The sequence below is a fragment of the Sceloporus occidentalis genome, unplaced genomic scaffold (assembly GCF_023333645.1).
Source record: "Sceloporus occidentalis isolate IW3139 unplaced genomic scaffold, rSceOcc1.0.p SCAF_9, whole genome shotgun sequence".
Taxonomy (NCBI): Eukaryota; Metazoa; Chordata; class Lepidosauria; order Squamata; family Phrynosomatidae; genus Sceloporus; species Sceloporus occidentalis.
Window position 1 is genome coordinate 32926123 of NW_028316989.1, and position 22871 is coordinate 32948993.

The following is a 22871-nucleotide window of genomic DNA, read 5'->3' on the forward strand; positions in this document are numbered from 1 at the left end:
CAGCTCACAAGCAAAACTATTTTACTGCACCGTTTAATGATTGTGACTATTGGAAAGAGTTCTGCATGGCACCTTTAGAGACATGGAAGGTCAAATGCGGTTGATTTCTCAGAGCTAGCAGGTTTTCAAGCTTGCCACTTCAACAATGCATTGCACCCCTGATAGTCTGGACAGTGCCCAACTACAAAAAGAAAAGGAAGAGTTCTGCTGGCATCAGTCAAAGAGTAACAACAAAGCCACCTACAGCAACAGGTTGGTTCCCCAAGAGCGACACAAAACCAGCATCCTTCCCCATGAAAAAAGGTTACTTATGGAAGAAGGCGGCAGCAGTTGAGACAAGACAACTGATGAGTTGTCGTTATATAAGCTCAGGCCTGAAGCACAAGAGGTCTCTGGGATGGCACATACAGAAACAAGAGTTTGCTATACCCATGGTTTACACAGCAGGGCCTTTTGAATGTTTCACCACTTCTGTTCCCTGGGAGCAGTGTCTAGTTAGAGGATGTCACATCTGTTTCACTGCCTCACTTGAGTAAAGCTATGTGCTTGTTGCAGACAAGTCAAGGAAGGAATGGAACATTGTGCCTATCAATGTGAAATTTCCCCTGTGGCTTCCATGCCCAATGACAACTGCACAGCCTTAATATGCTTCCCAATGTTCCCAATGACAACTGCATAGCCTTAATATGCTTTCCCTTCTTTCTCATTCACAGCCCACATATTAAGATTTTCTTTTTTAAAAAAACAGATCATCAGCAATGTGGACTCTTACCATAAGAGGGCAGGACCCAACTTGTGGAGGAACGAAAGTATCAGCATATTTAAGTCTACTGTAGTTTTCTTCCTCAGTTTTATCACACCCTTTTATTATCCCCTAAGCTACCATTCCCTCCTCTGACCTAAAAGGAAGCCAACATTGAGCTACCAGTGGGTCAAGAACATAAGTGCTGCCTCAGGAATGCCAAGCTGATGGCAGGAAAAACAGGCCAGCAAAGCCTTTTCCAAAAGAGAGCTGCCCAAAGTCCCAAGAAGCTTGAGGACTAAAGAGAAAAATGAGGCTACAGCTGCACAAGAGGGGAACACAGCAGTTGTTCCCATGTGATCATCAAGGAAAAGGGGACCTCAGAAACCCTTTTCCCCTTCCAGTCCTGAAAACCATACAGTCTAAAACAAACAAAAAAGCCCCCCATGAAATTAAAAAAGAAAAAGGAATCACATTGTCTGGTACACATCTGACCGGGCAGGGATACTTGTGTGTGTCTGCAAAAACATCTCATCCTCCTCTCCCACCACCAACTACCACAGCTGGCTCAAGACACTGGCCCTCTGATGCTCCTTCATGCGATGAATGGCACAGGTGCATCCAAGGCTTGGCTGAACACAAGCCCTCCCGGTTCTCTTTAATACTGACGTTTCTTCGGGAAGAAACTCAGGCCAGAACGTTTGCATCTTTTAAGGCGTCAAAAACAGTTTAATATGGTCAGGATCCGTCATACGGTCTGAGGCAATTCTGCTCTGTCTTCCTCTTCAGGGGGTCCAGAGGCCAGAAGGGTCCCCCCCCCAACTCCACTTTAAGTCGAATGCAGAGGGATGACGAACTTGCAGCCAAAAGGCGAGTGGTAGTTTATTCCCACCTCCTGGAAGACTTTCTGAGGAATGCCAATGTCGCATAGGTACACCCGCCCAGCCCTATCACCCAGGGCCAGTGGGAGCCCCAAGGCCAGGGACCATTTGGCATCGATTCCTTGTTCCCCATCGCTCACAGGCGGGTCTAGGCTGAGAACAGGGGCTCTGTTCTGGTTGGCCCAGTCCACAGCAGCCTTGTACCAAGGCTGGTCCCTCAGAAAGGCATTTTCATGGCAATCCAAGCAGTTTATCACCAGGTCAACCGGCGTGTCTGGAAGATCTGAAGAAAGGGAAGAAATGGCTTTATATATTAACAGTAATATACTGGAGGCCGGTGGGCTATAGTTGGACAAGGACTCCAAGAGTCCACGGATTGAATCCCTGCTCAGAAATGGAAATCTACTGGATGACAATAGCCATAACACACACTTTCATCCTAAGAGGAGGACAGTGGCAAACATCCTCTGAATAAATACAGTCAGGAAAGCCCTATGATAGAGTTCCCACAAGCTGGAGTCAACCTGAAGGCACACAAGTAATACATTACTAGTATTTACACAGAGGATTTCTCAAAAGCCTCCTTAAGGCTCTCTTAAAAGACTGCAAGAACCACTCTGCTAGAGCAGATTAAATGGCTATCTAATCTCCTGTGCTTCAGATACAGGTAACTTAATGCCCTTTGGCTGTTTTGGGTTGCAGCTCCCATAATCACTAGCCAGTGGCCGTTATGAATATAACTAACTTTTCAGCTGTCTGTCACCTCCACCTATCAAATATGAGATGAGATTTGATCCACTGATGGCCCAAACTTAGCTGTCAGATCAGAAATATTTTAAAAAAATCATTTTGCCACCAGATGGTGCTGCTAGATTAGAGGTTTACTGCTGAATCAAAAGCAGTCTGTCTTCCCCAAGTCTTCCATTATTCCCCATGTCTTTCCTCTTTCCATCATCCTAACCTCCAGGAATACAAGGAGCTGAAGTCAAGGGTGGGCTAGGCTTCAGGCTTGCAGAATCAACCTTGATGGTTTTTAAAAATAGAACCTCCCAAATCTACCAACTGGAGCCTGGTGCAAACGGCTGAGTATTTAGGCTTTCTAAACCCAATAACTTATTTGCGTACCAGGAATAGTGAATGATGCTCACAGTACTTTGACTCATGGCTCCCCAGGGTTTTCAAGACTTCAGCAATTTAATTTAGGGTGGCAGTACACCAACTGGAAGTGGGATATCCTTACTGAGATTTACCTTCCACTCATCTTTATTTATTCTGTTCAATTACATCCCACCTTCTTCTCAATAATGATAATAGCGGCCTGCAAGCTTTGGAAAGAAACTGAGATATTCACCGAGACAGATGAGGAGACTGTAACTAGCCTGTACAGCTTACCTTTGACACTGGAGACTTGCTGGCCCTGGGTCTTGCTGAAAAGCGTTAGTTCGTTGGTAATTGATTCCAGCATCTTGACAAAGTTGGGAAGGAAAAGAATGACATGTACATCATGATTGGAAAGATGCCGGCCGCAACTGATTCCCTGGGCCCCTTTGACATGGGGCCCGCAAAGCAAGGCAACTGTGGGTCGCTGGTGAATGTTTTTCGGGTTCAGCCTGAAAATTAAGATGAGTGGAGGTTCTTAAATATCAGAAATACTTGCCTAGTGTTGCATTTGGAATAATAATAATAATAATAATAATAATAATAATAATAATAATAGTAGTAGTTTTGTCTCCTTGTGTGGAAGAGACACTTTCCAAATACTCAAGACTTGCATGAGACACTCAGGAGTCAAAGCACACAAGAGTTGAATTTTAACAATTGCAACAACACAGATCCAGAGAAAAGGCACATGACTTTCCTGTCCATCCCTGCTCCCACCATCACCGCTGGACTCTGCTAAACATAGTAAAATGCAACACAGAAATGAGTGTGGGGGAGAAACAATGTCCCCAGATGAAAGATGCTCATGGAAGGTGCCTCTGACCCATTCTGGAGAATGGGACAGCCAAGGGAAGGGGAGAGGGAATGTCCCCTTCTCCCCACCTGCTTCTGTACACTTTTCTCTGGGACCAAATCACTAACTTCCAACCACTCCGTGACTTTCTAGCACTAGCCTATGAATCCTGCCTCAGAAAGAAGTGCTGCCAAGTTCCAGCTAAGTGTCTTTAGCATGCTAGGGATGTAACAAAAGTAGGCAGTTAAGCAAACAAACAAAAGAAAAAATACAATGCTAACCACAAAACTAAAAAGGTTCAGAATAATGCTTTGCTGTCAAACCTAGCAGGCTTAGGCTGAAATCCTGGTGACAGACAATGCATCATTTGCACTTTTTCCAAGGGTGTCTAGCACTGGCAAGAGAAGCCAGTGAAACTATGCTAGCTCTAAATTGTATTTTCCCCATACCTGTCTTCCTTCACAGCTGTAGCACCACCCACATCCTTCTCTTCTGCTGCTACTGCCAGGACTGGCACAGTACATCAAGAGGATACATGCCAGACTATAATATTTAAAATCTCACATCTTAGTGCCAATTGCTTCTCAAAAGACCTCCATGAAGAAGTTTCCTCTTCTCTGGTCCTATCATTGTATCAGACTATTCCAGAAGTACCGGGGGGCGGGGGGGATTCTTGGAGGAATGAGGCTGACTGTGTTGAAAATTAAGAGAAGGACAGGAAGGGACTCTCAGACAAAGGAAGTGTCTTGGCTGCCTTGGTTGATTTTTGGCATCGCTCTTCGGCTCATTTCAGGCCAACCGTTCAGCACAAAACAATAGGGCTGCGTGGTAATCCTGCTTCACATTCCAGATCCCTCTGGTCCTCAAAATCTTGGGTTCTGGCATGCTGCAGGAGCTAGTGAGACACATCATGTGAATAAGGCCTGAAAAAAGCTCTGGGTGGCTCAAGAACAAGCACAGTGCTTCAAATGACATCCTAGGATGCTACTTTTGTGCCTGGCTGGAGGCCACAAAGGCCAACAGCTGAATAGCATCAAGCACCAGCATGAGTGCAAGCAAGAGTGGCTAACAAAAGCAGAAAGGGCTTGTGACTCCCCAGAGGAGACCCTCTTTACCTGTTGGGTCCTCCAAGGAGACTCAGGGCCATCTGGCTGGCACAGACTCCCGTCATTTCCAATCTCCGTTCCAGAGTTAGCCCATGTTTCTCAGCCACTGAAAGAAGTTTCTTGTGGAGCTCATAAGAGATACTTGGAACAACCAGCCCAGAGTCTGAAATGCAGAATAGAAAGGAGGAGGAGTTATGAGAATACCCTTGGCAAAAAGAGTATAGCTCCCCTTCAGACGCAGAGCCTAAGTCAGCACTCAAACAGAGGTGACATTTCTTTCTAAGAACTTGGTCCTTTCAAACTCAGGTTGCAGATCCTTTGGGATCTTAAACAAACTGGTCAATAATTCACAGAAAGCTCAGCAAACCCCCAGGGATCAATTTTCTACAGTTTCAGCACTGATATTCTATGCCCCAAAATAAAATTTATGTGACTAGGATCCTAATACCGTACTAAGTTTTGGGGAGAACATGCACACCTTGAACTGCACCAAGAAACAGTTTTTAAAAGTGGTGATAAACTTGCAGAATGAAAACTCCCACGAAAATGAGAACATAAGAAGCTCTCTAGGAACAGACCACAGGCCTATCTAGTCCAATAGTCTGTTCCCACAATGGCCAACCAGTTATATAGTATATGGGAAACTTGCCAGTAGGACATAACTACAAATCCACCCTTCTGCTTGGGTTCCCCAGATGTATATTCTGCCTTTGTAACAAAAGAAATATAAAGCCATGACAGCTACTAATGACTGATTGCCTTATAAGAATATCACAGTAATCCATCCTTAAATGCACAAAGCCAAGACACAAATACCATGTGGTGGCTTGAGCATTGGACTAAGACTCTGGAGCCCAGGGTTCGAATCCATGCTTGGCCATGGAAACCCACTAGGTGACCTTGGGCAAGTCACACTCTCTCAGCCCTAGGGGATGGCAATGGCAATGTTCTCTGAAGAAACTTGCCAAGAAAACGCTGTGATAGGTTTGCTTTAGGGCTGCCATATGTCAGAAATGACTTGAAGGCACACAACAACAGTCAAATGAACTGTGTATCTAGAACAAGGTCATCTTCTCTGGCGAAGAAAAAGGCTCTCAAAGGAAGTCCTGGTCTCTGAGATGCTACTAAAGAGATATGGACTCAGGATAATAATTAAATAGATTTAACCCAGGACCTTTACCACACAGAGACAGAGCTCTGGTCCTGAAGTATGGCCCTTCAATAAGGTTGTATTTCCTAATCTTAGAGGTCCTGCTCTTTTAGGAACTTAATGCACAGAAAACCAACTTCTTTCAACTGGGAAGCACCTGCAGAGACCTGGGAAGGTGATTCTACCCCACATTCAACCATTTATAACCTCTGAACCACATGGTTATGTCCCTGGGATCTATGCCAGGATTCCAGTATCTATCCAGACAGGAATGTGTCACCCACTCTGAGAATATACCAGTGTGCATGTAGAGCCAGATCTAAAGCCAGATCCATCTGTTTCAATGCTGGCTGCTATGCCTGGCAGCGTCCACAGAGCATGCAACACCTACATCTATCCACATTTTCAGCAATGAAAATACACAGTAGGGCTTTTTTCTGAGTTAAGAATGGTTAGGTCACCAGAGAAACACAGGGGGGTCAGGTCAAGGCTTATAGATACACCAAGGAAAATGGAAAGTCACTCTAGAGAAAGAAAATAGCTGCTACAAGGAGTTCCAGTCCATGGTGGGGCAATGAAAAGGTCAGCACATGTTTCCCCCCCTTCAAAGCAGACTCTGCGACAAGTTTACTACAGACATGGGAAAGGCAAACTGTTTATACAGCTTGACCTTGCATGTTAACAGCTAATTAAGATAATTGTCCCACCTTAATCAGTTTTATTGCAAGCAGCACCCATGCAAATATTACATTGTTCTTCAGAACCGCTGATAGCTGCAGGGGGAAAAATATCCTCAATGTTCAAAGTCACGCAGGATCTGGCACTGGCCACAGGACTCACCTAGCTTTATTTCCCTTCGGAGTCACGCAAGGTTCAGTAGCAGCACTTTCCTTCAAAACAATCACCTGAAGGACATTCATGCAATGGGGTGGAGTGCACATCCTGTTCTCAGTTCTGGATCAGTGTTCTTTGAAGAGGAAGAGCCAATAAAGTTCCTTTGCGACTGTGCCCTCGCTAATGGCTCTTGCTGTTAAGATTATGCCAACTCCAAGGCTCTGGGGTGCCATTCCATCTTAGGAGCAACCTCCAGTTATGTTAGCAAGGGTTGCCACTGAGCTCCTGGGGCCCACAAAGCTGCAACAAGCAGATGCACACTGGCAGTAAGAGTTCTCTTGCCCTGTCCTGCCGGGTCAGAGCTTCACTTCACATAGTTCAGAGGTCAGTCTCCCCAGTGTTTCCAGCAAGATACCTCTGGGAAGCCCAGAAACAGGCAGGGATAGAGCCATCCCAAGCAACATGCCTTCCTCACTGCCTTTTAGTATGATGGCCCCACTGAACATTCCTCCTTCATAGCCTTTCAGACAGCTCCTCCACAAAGCTGTCTAATCTCCTTTCAAAGCCTTCTGAGGGCTTGGCCATTATCAGCCATTTTGCAGACCAAATGTCAGCATAAAAATGAAAGATTCCACTGAGGAATCTTCCCAAACTTAATTTGAGGGAGGAATGGTTGTAAGAGAATGTTTTGTATTTAGTCCCAAGGAACTTGCAACGTAATCATATGTGCAACTAGCCTTCCAGTAAGAAATCTTCAAAGGATTCCATAGTTACATCTACAAATTCAGCCCTTTCAGGGTGTTATGTACTATGTTTGCATGTGGAAAGTGACAGATTTTATCTCTGGCATCACCAGCTTGGAAGAGACCCAGCAGCAGAAGATGCAGAAGGCCTAAACTAGATACATTTAAAGGATGCTGGCATTCAAGGTACTAGAGCAAGTTGGACAAAAAGTGTGACTTGATATATGGCAGTTTCTGGTGTTTTTCCAGTTTCTAATTTTCCTAGCTACTTAGGGCAGACATGGACGATTGTGTTACAAACCAATTTCCGCACCTTCAATGGATCACAGAAGTGTGTTTTCAAGTGAAAAACAGCTATAAAATATGCAAACTGGAATACCTCTGGGTTTGTACTCTAGGTTTTGTGAGCCAATTTTCAACATTTTGAATATGATGGGGGAAGAGAGTTGGGGGGTTGGTGTGGGGATGTGTGTGTAGGAACAGTTTATGTACCTTTCCCCTACTGTCCTCCTTTTTAATTAGAAAGAAATCTTCAAGTTTGGGATGTGTGAAAAAGTGTCTGGTGGCCACCTGTGGACCACATTTTCCTCACTCCTAATTGTGACCTTACACAAAACATCACTTGTCCCAAAGGTGTGCTGCTTTGAATCCTGTGCTGGGGGATAAATGCAGAATAGAATACAAAGCAAACCAAATCCAAAAGGGAGAGAGGGCAGAAGGCAGAAGAAGGAGCTAAGATGAATTCCCAGCCAACTAAGATCAGTTGCAATCTCATCCTGACAGGCTCCTAAAGAAGCTTTCCTGACCTCTTTTGAATTTGCATGGCAGACAGCCCTCCTTTCTCCTATCAGATCTTTCCAAGCAACCTTGGCTCTTAACTTGCTCCTTGGAAGCCCTCTTCTATTCTATGCAGAGGCTTATGATTTATTGGGTTTTGGAAAGTCCCATGAGATTGGGGGGGTTCTCCTGAAAACAACAACAAAATACAACTGAAACATATGGGGATCATGCATGGAGGACATGGCTGTCTGTGCAGAAGAGTGTCATAATGGGATCATGCACACTAAAAAGAGCATTTCACTAATGGGGCACAGGTTGATTTTGAAAAAGAAGAGGTGCGACATCCATGTTGCCACAGGCTCACTTTGCTCGCTATTCATGCCTCTGGGAACTCTCGCCCCTAACTAGTCCTCCATTCAAGGGGATACTGTTTGAAGTGTAGCGAAAGATAAGGTGTGAGATTACACTGCACCGCTGCACGCAAGTCCAGGAAGGCAAGAGCTTTATTACACTTTGCCCTAATTGCTCTTTGACAGGAGCGTGCAAGCACCAAGAGGACTTCCCTTCTTCTCACTCACGCAAGGGCCAACCAGTCAGACCGGCTTATCAAAACCAGACCGTGCTAAATAAACTCAGAGTGGAAGGCAATCAAAGAGGTAGCGTGTAAACCTGAAAAATAACAACAGTGCCACAAATGAGGGCTGGACGCCAGCTAGAGTTAAATTGTGCTTGGGTTGGAAGGTGAATTGTATTATTCCATCATTATGATAAGAGAAACAGATCCGCTTAGGTCTAGGTATGATTTCACAATTGCCAATGCAAAGGCAGAGAAAGGCAGGGACACTTTGAGGAGGGGAGACTCAGACTGGGACAATCACAGTCAGAATACCTTCAAGCTATGTACCCCAACTCAACATGTTCCTGGCCTTGTCCCTCCCAAAGGAAATGCCCCTCCACTGGAAGGGGATAGTTAATGCTGCTGGAATTCACTTGAGGTGTGCAGAAATGCCCAATTAGCCACTTTCTTTTGTATCGTCTGCAAACAGAATGCGGCCTGACCCCAAAAAACAACAACAACTAAAGTAACTCACATCAGGTTATAGCAAGAGACCAAAATACTCTCAACACATGCTATCAGGTACAGAGGACAAGGGATGAGCAAGCCAGTAGTGGCCCACACCTCAAAGCATCTTGCCTGCTACTTGCACACACCAGAAACTGCCATATAGCAAGTCAAGCTTTGTGTCCAGCTAGGTAAGCCAGCATTGTGTAGTGGTTTGAGTGCTGAACTACGGCTCTGGAAACCAAGGTTTGATTTCAATTTTGGAATGAAATCCACTGGGGGACCTTGGGCAAGTCACATGCTCTCAGCCACAGGGAAAGCCAATGGCAAACCTCCTCTGAACAAATCTTGTCATGGAAACCCTTTGATAGGTTTGCCTTAGGGGCACCATAAATCAGAAATGACTTGAAGGCACATAATAACAACAGCTCAGTATCACCTTGAATACCAGCACCCTTCAAAAGCATCCTGTTTAGGCCTTCTGCATCATCTGCTACTGGGTCCCTTTCTAATTAGTGGTGCACCAGAGATGAAGCCCATCACTTTCCACATGCAAACATGGGATATTGAACACAGAAAGGGCTGAAACCAACTCAGCTATGACTAGATACACTTTGCTCAACAACTCTGGCAAAGAAATAACAAGGGCAGCAATTGTTTAATAGGGCTGATGTTCTACAGAATTAAGAGAGCTGGGTCAATGGGTTGGCTAAAAGCATGAGCTGGGAACCAGGTCAATCATTCAAAGTTTGGCTCAGCCATTAACATCACAGCATGCCCTTTTACAAACTTTGCTGTGTTATAGGACATTCTGCAGCATGAACCAAATCAGAGGACCTATCTTCCTCAACCATTGTAAGGATTATGAAAATATTGGCAGAGAACTTTTGAACACTAAGAATGTGCTATATGAATGCCACACGTTCATAAGTAGCTGCATCACTGTATGCTTACCTAGATACCTCTGATACTGTTTTTGATCCAATCCACCAAAGAAAATGGTGACACTGCAATCAGCATTGCACACAGAAAAACCAGAAGAGTCATTGTTGTATTTGTTGTTGTGTGCCCTCAAGTCATTTCCAACTCAGAGCATTGGTATTTAGTGTGCCTTAAAGGCCTTTGCTTTCAAAGCACCTCCCACAAAGCATTCCCCAAAGAAGCTGCTCCATTTAATTTTTAAAAAGTCATCATACCAGTGCAGAATTCTTTGCTTGCCTGAGGCACAGTGATTCTTCGGTATACAATGGGCTCAGATTCCAAAATATTCTCATCATGGCGATAGCGGACAGATCTCTCATTTGGAGTGCCTCTTGAGCGCGTTCCACTTTTCCTCTCGTAGGTTTCAATCTCCTCAAACACAGCAGCTTTGTCAAAGAGGGCCAGATTCCCTTCAAAATCAAAATCTGTATCTGGAATTTCTTCAATGTCATCCCCAAAGCATTCGTCGTCTTTGTTCTTCATCTGCCCATTCTTCACACCACTCTTCTTTGGAGTCACCTGGTTTGGATGACGGCTACTGGAGGACCCTGAAATGAAGGACACAGCAGGTGAATGGTTGGCTGACACAGGAGTAGGAAGAACTCAAAGCAAAAGGCTGAAAGAGACAGAATTTAATACACTGTCCCTGGTGCTGTATGAACTATTACAGTGTCTCAAATGCCTGCAGGCCTGCCTTCATCTTTTTTCTTATCGTTCCTATTTATACCAGTTGTACAGAAATATGATGAGAAGGAAAAGAATACCTACATTCAGATCATCACTAAGGAACTGTTTTTCTTTTAGAATGTAAGTAAATCTACCCTAATTTTAAAATATACCAAACTGACCACATAACCTGGAGCAATTCAGGTGCTACATGTTAGAAAACACCCTAAGCCTTCCCAAACCCAGTGCACTCCAGATACATTGGACTGCAATGCCTTTGTCTGCAGCTGACATGATGAGAGGAGCTGTAGTCCAACATATCTTGAGGACACCATATTAGGGAAGCTCTGTGCTGGAGCAGTCATAGCTTATGCATAGTACCTTCAACAAACAGAGGAGCTAGCCACTGAACCTTTGTGGCAGCTCTTCAAGATATCAAGCAGAGACTCTTCCCAACTCTGCTGACTAGGTATCATTAAATATATTTGCCAGGGAATAATCTTGGAAACAATGGCGGGTTATAGACCGCCATAAAGTACGCACAGAGCGCGTACTAGGGTTAGGAAGGGGCAGTGCTTCCGCACCCCCCTAACCCTAGTACGCGCTCTGCGCGCACAAAATGGCGGCAGCCGTTCCACATGGCCGCCGCCATTTTGATGTCTTGGATGCATAGCGTCCAGACGTGTCGCGGTGGAAGTGATGCCGCGAAAGCGCGCCTTGCGCTTTGCAGCACCACTTCCGGGGCCCAGGAAGGAGCACGATTTCTACGCTCCTTCCTCGCAGCGTCCGGGAGCCCCACGGTTTGGCTGCTGCGGCTCCCGGACGCTGCAAGCGGCGGCGGCGGGACAGCGCTGCTTCTCGGTGGTTTGTAACCCGCCTTTGTCAGCAAGCATGGGATCTACTACTAGATGTTTGCCCTCAAAAGCAGAACTAGCCATCAAATGAGCTTGATGTCAAGAGGATGATATGCGTATGCCAGTAGTCAACTCAGCAGACTCTTTTACTGCCACTGAACTGTGTATTTTAGAGATTTTCAGAGTCATCTGCAAACAAGTTGTGTTCTACTAGTACAGCAATTCCACACATATGCCCGCAGAAAAACAAGGACACAAAAGCACCCATGGTGACTAATTTCAAAGGGTTACACGTAGCCAACCTGCCTGGAGTCCAAATGCTGATGAAACAAAAAATGTCACCGAAGCAGGAAAAACAATACTCAGAATGGTCTCCATGGGCTCTCAATAGACATCCTGAACAGGAGCCAAGCTTCTGCCCCACCAAAGCTAAACACACTGGGATTGTAGGGGTCAGTCATTTAATCCACCCCAGCAGTTGCCAGATCTGAAATCTTGCTGACAGCCACAGTTGGCTCTGCTATAAAAACTGCTGCAATAAGAATGACATCACTTGCATAACTCGGTCACCAGAACATGTCAAGCTGTGTCTCTACCGAGTGCTTGTGCTCAGGAATTATTTGTGCCATTGACAGATTTGGGTTGCAGTGGTTGGAGACACTTCTGTGCTGATACACGGATGTTTGTTAAAGCAGAGAAGAAAGCAAAGGTTCCTAAGAGAGAGGTCAGGAAGCCAGTAGAGGCACAGCAAGAAAGCAGCGCTGGCTAAATAACTGTTATAACCACCGGGGAGTTAAAGAGATGCCATTCATTTTCTGAATCCTGCATGGGCCACTTAGGACTTCATTTCTATGAGATGTCCAGCCCAAAACTATGTTATACTGGATCAGGGGAGGGAACATAGCCCTTAAGTTAAAAGAGTTTCCCCACTCTTGTTTTAAGACAAGAGTAACTTGTGCACCCTGCAACAGGCTTGCCATCAAGAATGGATAAAGCTATATTAATTAAGCATGCCTGCTATAGAAGCAAGCCTGTCCCATGCTGAGACTCTTTAGATCAGGGGTAGGCAACCTTTTTGAGCTGGGGGCCGGGTTGCTGTCCCTCAGACAACTGGGGGGCCGAAGCCAAAAAATAAATAATTAAATATATATATATATTTTTTTAAAAAAATTAAATAAATAAATAAACCGGGACAAATATAGGACAACATTTTCAAATGGTGGACACTTTTTTTAAAAAAAAGTGGAGGACACGCAAAAAAAATTGCTGATTTTTAAAAAAATGTTAATATAAATGCATGTTTCTTAGGCGTCTATAGACAATTGCCCCCCTTGCTCCTGCGTGCGGGAGGCAAAAGGCCCCGGCAGCAATCGGCAGCAGGACCGGGCTGGGGCCGGTCCCAAGGCCTTGCCGGGCCGCATCCGGCCCGCGGGCCGCAGGTTGCCTACCCCTGCTTTAGATGGTGCCTTTCAGAGAAACACTTTGGTCCAGTCCATCAAAGCAGTAGTCAAGCCAGATAATAGCTAGCCCATCTGCCAATGGTCCACTGGCACCCAATCCAAGGAACAGTCTACAGTTGCGCCCCCCCCCCCCCCACATTTGTGGCTTTGACTTTTGCGGATATGATTATTCACGGATTTTATTAATATGTTCTAAGAATATCTAGGTCCTCCAACCCAATTCTATGGCCTTTAACCAAAAGCCACACTGAAAGACCTAGAGAATCCTAGAGAGAACACTCCACTAGGCATTTGTAGCTCCTCCAGCACAATTCTACGGTTAGTGTCTGGCAGATATTGACCACACAGTTGCACTAGAGGACCTAGAGATTCCTAGAGAGGTGTTCTCACCGGTAAAAAAAAATAGTGTTTTTTATTTGCAGTTTTCCCACTTACACAGGAGTCCTGTGCCCCTAACCCCAGTGAATGCGGAGGGACCACTGTATCTCTAGAATAGCTTGTCCTGGTGTGTAAAACTATCCAAGTTGGGGAGGTAAGTTTTTTCTCCCAAGAACAGAACTCAGCACCCAAATATATATTCACAGGTGGCATATTTAAGCTGTAGAATTCGTTGTCACAAGATGCAGGGATAGCTACCAACCTGGATAGTTTTTAAAGGGGGGGGGGGGGGGTTTACATAAAATCACAGAGGCCAAGGCCATCAATGTTTACTAGTCAGGATGACTAAACATCATCTCCAGCAACCAGACAGTGTCCTTCAGTATATCAGTTGCTGGGAATTATTAAGATGCACAATGCAGCTGCACCCATGCCTCACTGGCAAGCTTCCCAGAGGCATCCAGTTTGTTAGTGCTGGACTAGGCAGGTCTTCTGTCTCATCTAGTGGGGCTCTTCTTATGTTCTTAGTGTCGGATGCCGCATAGCTGAGAGTCCGCTTGGCCGTCTGCCAGCAGACAAGGAGACCCTGCCTTATAAAAGGTAAACAAGGGCTCCCAGACAGAGTCAGTCATTAGTTACGAGCAACAAACCAAGCACATGTGAGGCTCTGGCAAGCTGGCGTCCTTCCTGCAAACTCTCTTTTCAAGGCTGCACTGCCAACCTTAGCGGGAAAGAGCGGAATGCCACCCCTGCACGTAACCCATTGTTGTGCGACCTTACGGAACTAGTTTTGTTTATCAATTCCTTTCACACCAGCATTATGTAGAGGCAATTTAACCCCATCTGTTGCACGCACGCACGCCACAGGGCTTCTAAAGGTCAATGGTGGTGCATTCAAGGCCAGCTACTACCTCTAATAACAAGATTCAGCCAAATCTTGCCATCTTATCCAGTCTCCTCCTTTTTCTAAAGCCAGCATCGTACAATCCACTCGCCTTATGGTACGGGACCCTAGCCTGGAGCAGGACATTCTCACAATACAGGCACAACTCTATCCAAGAATTCACAAAGTGTTTGAACTGAGTACATGAAGAGAGGGAGCTCCCCTCCATTTTTGCTTACATGCTTAGAGAATGATAGACTGAAGAGCAGAGTCCTCTATGTATGTAAAGATTCTCTACTGATGGGGAATCTGTGTTCCAGATCATACATGAAGGTTTCGATGCATACTGGAGGCTCTTTTCTTCAGCCTGTCACTCTCTACAGGGCCCTCCTCATGCATTCAGTTTAGCCATTTTATGAATGCTCAAATAGGGCTTCAGCAGGAAAGACATCTATCAGCAAGCTGGGTCTCCTCCCTTGTTGACTCCATCTCTCTTTTCCTTGCACACACTTTTTCAGTAACCTTGCCCCATGAAGACAAGCAATTAATAAGCTCAATTTCAGACACATTATAAATGCAACATGTGCACAGGAACGAGTATATTTTGAAGACTAATCACATGGGAGGACCAAAATTTCTGCACCATCCACAACACATCACATCTCGTTGTCCCAAAGAGTTTTTGCCAAAATCATTATTCGATCTTCCTTCTACAAAGGGTTATGTTAGTAGAGTAGTTTCACAACTTCCTACAAAATCTACCTAATCAAAATTTATAACCCCATTCAGACAGAAAGGTGAGATAAGACTTAAAAACTCAAATCAAACTAACAACCATCTATCAAATTTGTTTAGTGGCCTTTTTGTCAGTAAAATAAGAGACTTTTAAAGAACACGCATCTATTTAGACTTTCACCACTGCAAAGTCAGTTTTTTATACTATTAGCTAAAAAGCTTGAGGAGCAACAGCTTAGGAAAGAATAGCACACAAGCTTCATAATTAAACAAAGGAAGTATTATGAGATTCAGTATCGTCTCGTACACACAAAAAATTAACACATATACCAGTGTATGATAACTATAATGCCAATTAAGAAACATTCATAATGTTTACTAGCTATGAGATTCAAATAAAAGAAAAGAGCAATTTCCAAGTGAAGCACTATAAAAAGAAAAAGATTGTTACTAAGCACATTCACACAGCTATAGTATGGTTATATACTATATAAGGGCCTGGACAGACAGGCCAAATAAAGCTGCTTTGGGCCACTTTGGAGGTATGTTGTTTAAATGAAGCATGCATCTTAAGAGACCCGAAGCTGTGCCAAAGTTGCGCTCCAGTCCTTAGGACTGGAGCATGACTTTAGTGCGGCTTCCAGCCTCTTAGGATGCATGCTTAATTTAAACAGCACACTTCCAAAGTGGCCTGAAGCAGTTTTATTTTGGCCTGTCTGTTTGGGACCTATGCCACTATAACAGGATCTTGGAGTAGAGCCTGAAACATTAAGGCCAGTACCTGGCATATCTCACTCAAGCCACAGCACAATGAGTATTCCTGTAAGCAAAAATGCTTTGAAAATGGACCCTTAACCTTTGGTAAGGAGCAAGGAGCCTTTATGGTCAAGCAAATGACATCATAAAAGCCGCCTCAAACTTTCTTGGATGACTCCTAAGACATCTGCAAAGGACACAGGCTTAGCTTCATAGGCAGCAAATCAGCAGGCAGCCAAAACAAGTATACTATTCCAGCAAAGGGAATGTCTGTCACATATCAGGCACAGTCCAACAGAAGACTGAAAAGGGGAAAAAGGACTGAAAGGCATGAGCAAGATGGGGTAGTGCTCCCTTACTAGCACGCCCAAGTGCCTGGCTAGTTGTGTGCTTCTGTGAAATATGTCATGAAACCAAAGAGGTTAGGTTGACAGGAACATTTCCTTTGCTTCTCTGTTCTAGTATATTAAATACAGTATATTACATCCATCATGACATTGCAGAGAGCAAGAGCAACTCCCAAATGTGTCACCACACTACTCTGAACAGAAGGCTACCAATCCTCCCTGAACAAATGTGCACTGTCTGAAATAGACCGCAAAGAAACCAGTGCTATAGATCATGTTTGATTATCCGTAGGTAGCTCTGAAGCCACACATTCACATCCTCTTATGTCCACTGGCCCAACTTGAGACCTCTTAGAAAGAGTTATTGGCATAACCAGAGCTATGTTAGTGTGGTGCAGTCATTACAACAAAACCAAAGAGGAATGCTGCCAAGATACTCACATGAGTTATGCCTCCGACGGAAGCCTTTGGACTGACTCAAGGATTCCATATGCCGATCCATGTAGCTCTTGGAACATTGGTGCTGCTGGGGGGAAATGGCAACATCCTGGCTTTTCATGTCTGTTCTCCTGGGGATATTCTGTGGGGCACTGCTAGGCTTTTTCAGCAATTTCCCTGTGCCATTCTGGCTAGTACCCCCTTGGCATCCGATACTTGAAATACCAAGGTCATTGTGCTGAAAGTCTCCACATTGTCCATTATCCCCAGGGCCTGGAATCTCCAAGATCTTCAGTTCAGTAATATCACCTGCCCTAAACAAAGGGAGAGAGCCAAACAAGATGTGTAATTTGTGTTAATGCCTACCTCTACAGGAACGTAAACTTTGCAATCAGCCAGAGAGAAAACTCTATTGTTGGAATGTAGTAACCAGCAATACTTCAGTTACATGACAGGTGACCACCACAAAAACACAGAACCCCGAAGTCACAAATATAGGTTTACATTCATTGCAATACACCATTAGACACAAACAGATCACCAAGCCACCAGTTCAATGCTTTCTTTCCCACGCCCTGTTTCCCATAAGGACCAACCAAGTGCCTCCAGAATGCTCAGAAACCCAACTGATATTTAGTGGTATATTTCTGTGGACATCGAGGTCCCACATCTATACATTTTCACCTGCCAAGAAAACACAAGCTCCATTTCTTAGCAGTAACTCAATGTTAAAGCCTTCCCCACACATTATTAAAAGATCTCAATGAGTGGTAGAAATATACATGCAGGCATGTATAATCCAGCAACGAAATAAGTCCTCAGTCCCTCTCCAGCATCAATCTGTATTCAGAATCACAGAAATAAGTTTTCAAACCAGTATATTAACTTAGGCAGGTGCTATTATTCAGGGTGATACACCGTAAGGGTACTGCATATTCCATGCTGCTACTCAGGACAAGCCTTCAGCATGGAAAATTAACTTGGCCACTGTCAGCTTTCAGCTTTCCTTTTTTCACCTGTTAAGCTTGTAGGTGGAAAAGTAGTTCAGGGGTGTGCAGCTCTAGCCCTCCAGATATTGTTGTCCTGCCACAGTCACACATTCCTGGCTGACATCTTGGTCAGTCCCAGTAGATGGCAATGACTCAACAGCTGATCGGTAAGTCAACATGTAGGCAAACGCAAATGATTCAATTGCTCTGCTCTAGTTAGGACTAATAATAAAGTTTGGAGGGATACAGACCACCCAAAAAGGGTGGTCTGCCTGCGCCTTGTTTTGCTGCACGAAGGAGCCGCAGTAGACAAACCGCAAGGCCCCCTCGCGCAGCAAAAAGAACCAGCAAAAAGCGGGTTCTTTCTGCGGCACCATAAGGACGTCACAGTGCACCAATGGCACAATCGTGACGTCCTTATGGGGGCGCGGCGTGCAGACGCTAAGTGTCCGTCGCATCAAAATGGCGGTGCCCGTGTGTATAGGGCACCACCATTTTGGTGCCCTCGTCACATGCTGAGGTGAGGCACGTATGGGTGGTGCGCCCTCAGCCAACCCCTAGCACGTGATGGGAGCGCCGCAAAGGCCCGTCTAGATCGGGCCTTTAGGACCTTTTTGTAGGCAATAGCTACTCAGAGTCATATTATAACTCAGGAGTAGATACAGTGTGGCTCCGTAGATTATTAACTACAACTCCCAGCATTCCTCAACAGTGGCTCAGTTGCAGTCTAACAACAGAGAATCACAGAATTGGACATCTGGAGGACTACAGAATTACCAGTCAATGTGCAGCATTGAAACGGAGGTTACTGCATGCTTTGACACAAAATGTGGCTAGGCAGTACAGGATATTCTTAACATATTAAAACATACACTCAAACACCCCTAACTGATGGCATGTACTACCATATATTTTACTAGTAGATCTCTACCCTAAGATCTGCTCTTTCGATGGAAAAGAAAATCCTAAACAAAAAGGTGTTTTGAACCAGAAAACTATCTTTTGTGTCTGTTTTCTCATTAGCTAACAGCGTAGCATAAAGATCACTCCATAAAATGTGGCAGTCCTCAGCTGACCGTCTGCTTTGTTTGCTCTGCACACTATTTCACTTTTATGCAAGGCAAACAATAAACTCCCAGTTGTCAATTTACTGTATCCAGAAATAAAGAGATTGGTAACACATTTGAGTCATGTATAACTATTTCATCTCATGGATCTCATAAAACTTGCTCCAGCAGTGAAGATGTGATTCAGCTTTTTTGTTATCAGCTGGAGAGGTAGCACAACAGAAGACAACTTCTTGCCTTCTGCATATGAAATAGCAGAACTAAAGAACTAATGCTTCCCGTGTTAATGAAGGAGATACACAGAATGCATTTTTACTATTCACATTTTATTTAAATATTGAGCCTACATGCCTATAATATGTATATGGCTTTATATTACATAATATAGTTAACTCTTTTTAACTTCTGTGTATTTTATCTGTCTTTCTAGAAAAAAAGCATGCAAGAAACGGATTAAATAAATATTAACACATCCAAGGAAGAGACTTGCGGTCCACAAAAAGCTTATGCCAAATAACCCTTCTTAATCTTTAAGGTGGCTCCAGGCTTTTTGTTTTTGCTGCAAGGCATTAACAAAAGTACCTGCCCTGGATATAATGATGAGGATGATGAATACAACTCCAGGCAAGGGCTGACAAATATGATTTAACTCATTAGGCAATCCCTTATTACCTTCTTCCATGTTCTCTTCCTCTGACATTTTCTGGGAGCACAGTGTTCCCTCTTTCTTGCCAGATAGTTTGGAGAAAGGAAGAAGCTGCAGGAAAGGCTGTTGCTGATGTTTCACTTCTCTAAACTGCAATGCAACAAGAGTAATAAAGGAGGTCCAAAACACACTGCATAAATCATCCAGTTTGAGACTGCTTTAACAGGCCTGGCTCAGTGTGAGAGAATCCTGGGAGTTGTAGTTTATTGTGACACCAGTGCTCTCTGAAATTGAAGGCTCAATGTCTCACAAAGCTACAGTTCCTGTGATACCCCAGCATTGAGCCAGGACAATTAAAGCGGTCCCCAACTGGATCATTTCTGCAGTGTGGTCTGGACCAGAGTCTGTTGGTCCAAGACTGTAGATGCCAAGAAACAAGCTGGAAACATGCAGCTTACAGGTCATCCTTCCACCTCCACCATTTGCTTTTGTCAGAATCAGAGACGTTTGCTTTTAAAGTTGCCACCAATTTCTTTTTACCAAAGATCTCATACGCCATAAACCAGAAGGCACAGATACGCCTGAACATTTGCTTTTACTGCCCCATTTTTATTAGCGTATGTATCAAAATACTTCAAGATACGGCTCGGGTCTCTTGCCCCAGCTCCCAATTCAATGCTTCAGTTCAAAACAAAATGGACAATGCAGAAAAAGATAATGTACCGTATTTACAAGTTAATTTGCCAACAGAAGAAGCCTGGAAATCAAAATCACAAGTTCCCTGTGACATGTGTTATCATTTCAGTGTTGGTCTGTAACACTCAAGAAGTCTCACCGTCAACGTTTAAAGGAAGTAGGCAGAAGGCGCATTTACCTGAAGGTGACCTCCGGCACCAAACACTTGACCCCATTGTGAAAAGGCCGCGTTAAGGAGATGGTCTGGCTGACCTGGTCCACAGCAGACACCTTTCCCTGATAGACTCCCAGGCTCTCCCCGCAGTTGATGGAGACAATGCTTCCAAGCCAATCTGCAGCCATGGTTTCTTTGATCACTGCAAAGTGAAGGTGGTGGTATCAATGGCATTTTGCAATCCACTGTTATAATACATTGCAATTGGACGTGACGATGACTTCCAAACTGTTTTGTTCCTGTTGTTTTACAATAATAATAATAGAATCCTAGAGTTGGAAGGGACCCCAATTAGGGCCACCCAGTCCAACCCCATTCTGCCATGCAGGAACTCTCAATCAAAGCATCCCTGACAGATGGCCAGCCTCTGTTTAAAGATGTCCAACCAGCCAACCTTGATAATGATGATGTATAATAACAACAACAACAAAGCTGCAGTGATCGCTTTAAGTGTTTTCTGGCTCAAAGGCTATGGAATTCTGGGAGTTGGAGTTTGTTGTGGGGCCCAGAGCCCGCTCTGGGCCCCACAACAAACTCCAACTCCCAGAATTCCATAGCCTTTGAGCCAGAAAACACTTAAAAGCGGTACCAAACCGGGTTATTTCCCCAGTGTGGACGCAGGTGGTGAGAATAAAGGTCCTTCGGACACTCACTCGCTCGCTCCGCACTCCGTTTCCCTTCACTGCTTCTTCCCACCGGAAATGCCGTCGACGGACAGTGACGGCACTTCCGCCTCCTTCCCCCCTGGCCTTCTTCGAGGCTCTCTAGGCGGAGGAAGAGAGACGAATAGTAAAAGGGGGAAAGCACGCATGCGCAGAACGGAGCGGAGTGCCTTTCCCCCCTCCCACAGAGGAAGGGAAGGCGCGCATGCGCAGAAAAGAGCAGAGAGTGTGTCTTTTTTTCTTCTTCCCCTCCTCCCTGAGGGAGGAAAGGCACGCATGCGCAGACAGGAGCCTTATGTGTGAAGTCTAAGGAGGCTCCCTCCTCAATATGAACAGGGCTAATGGGTGTCATATTGAGGAAGGAGCAAGCTTGTTTTCTGCTGCTCCAGAGAAGAAGGTACAATGGAGCAATGGATGCAAGCTTCAGGAAAAGAGATTCCAGCTCAACATTAGGAGGAATTTCCTGACCATAAGAGCTGTTTGGCTGTGGAATATATAATCTTGGAGTGTAGTGGGGTCACCTTCCTTAGAGGTCTTTAAATGGAGGCTTGATGGTCATCTGTCAGGGATGCTTTGATTGAGAGTTCCTGCATGGCAGAATGGAGTTGGACTGGGTGGTCCTAATTGGGGTCTCTTCCAACTCTACGATTCTATGATTCTAAGTCATTTCTGACTTATGGCAACCCTAAGGTGAATTTATCACAGGGTTTTCCTGGCAAGAGTTGTTCAGAAGAGGTTTGCCGTCGCCTTCCCTTGAGGTTGAGAGAGTGTGACTTGCCCAAGTCAAGGTCACCTAATGGGTTTTATGGCTGAACTGGGAATCGAACCCCAGTCTCCAAGTCATAGTCCAACACCCAAACCACTATGCCATGCTGGCTCTACAGAACTGTAAAACGACTGTTCTCTAGTGGCTTTTTATCCCTTTAAAATAATCTCAGTAGATGCCAGCCACAGATGCAGGTGAAACGTCAGGAATAAACCTTTCTAGAACATGGCCACGTTGCCCGAAAAACCCACAAAAAAACTACGAATGTTGGCCATGAAAGCCTTTGACTTCACAAACTCAGTAGGATCAGACAAATTAACTGCAAGTCCTCAGTATCATAGAAAGCAATTTTTATTAATATACATCATCAATACACATAGCACCTTACATATAATCCTTGCCCTATAGAACATCTAGTCTAGAGGCTGGTAGTTACACTATACACATATTGAGTCCTAATAGAAGAGATGTGTCAATGAAAACGTTTGGAAGAAGGGTTTGGAAGGAGAGAGATGGCACCCGATAAAACAATGACGGAGAATCTGAAGCATTGCACATGTTGTTGGCTTAAACAATAAATCTCATCATCCCTGAGAGAGAAGGATTGGTGGGAACTGCAGTCCATTGTTTGAAAGGCCACTGTTTCTGCACTGAGAATGAGGCAAATGCTGGATGTTCAGACGCGTTTGCGCCAAAGAGCAATAACACAAAAATAAAGTGAATGGAAAGTCGACAAAAATGACACCTTTTGGACGTTCCTGAAAGTAAAAAGGTGCCATTATTGCTGTTTGGAAGAAACGTTGTCTGAAAAACATCCTGCATTTGCGGGGCTTTTCTACGTTCAAATCCCGTTTCTGCCCAGGATTCATCTAATGTGATAAGGGCCAAGGATTGTTAAAGGAAGATAGTTGGATTCTCAAATATGTAATTTGTGCGTTTATTTGGGAGACCAATAGCCATCTGTATATTTAACATTTTTTAAATACCTTTTCACATCCATCCTTAATTTAAAAGCATATGCAATTGATGCAGTGATGCTTCTGTTCAGCAAATGCAATCCAGGCCTCCATCGGAAGCTGC

The 22871-nt window shown here is 44.6% G+C and overlaps 1 protein-coding gene across 1 annotated transcript; it reads right to left on the reverse strand.

Moving 5' to 3' along the window:
* Positions 1-17: 17 nt before the first annotated feature.
* On the reverse strand, positions 18-21064 carry EDC3 (enhancer of mRNA decapping 3). The gene is made up of 7 exons (XM_089538626.1): positions 21017-21064; positions 20328-20505; positions 16755-17065; positions 10450-10782; positions 4693-4846; positions 3016-3233; positions 18-1906 (listed from the first exon to the last, which is right to left on the reverse strand). Coding segments are annotated over exons 1-7 (1530 nt in total). The 5' UTR covers positions 21018-21064; the 3' UTR covers positions 18-1571.
* Between the last annotated feature and the right edge of the window lie 1807 nt (positions 21065-22871).

Coding starts and splice junctions, on each gene's coding strand:
- EDC3 (XM_089538626.1), bottom strand. Junction 3,234..4,692: donor CTCCTTGGAGGACCCAACAG/GTAAAGAGGGTC, acceptor CTTAATTTTCAG/GCTGAACCCGAAAAACATTC. Junction 1,907..3,015: donor GCAAGTCTCCAGTGTCAAAG/GTAAGCTGTACA, acceptor CCCTTTCTTCAG/ATCTTCCAGACACGCCGGTT.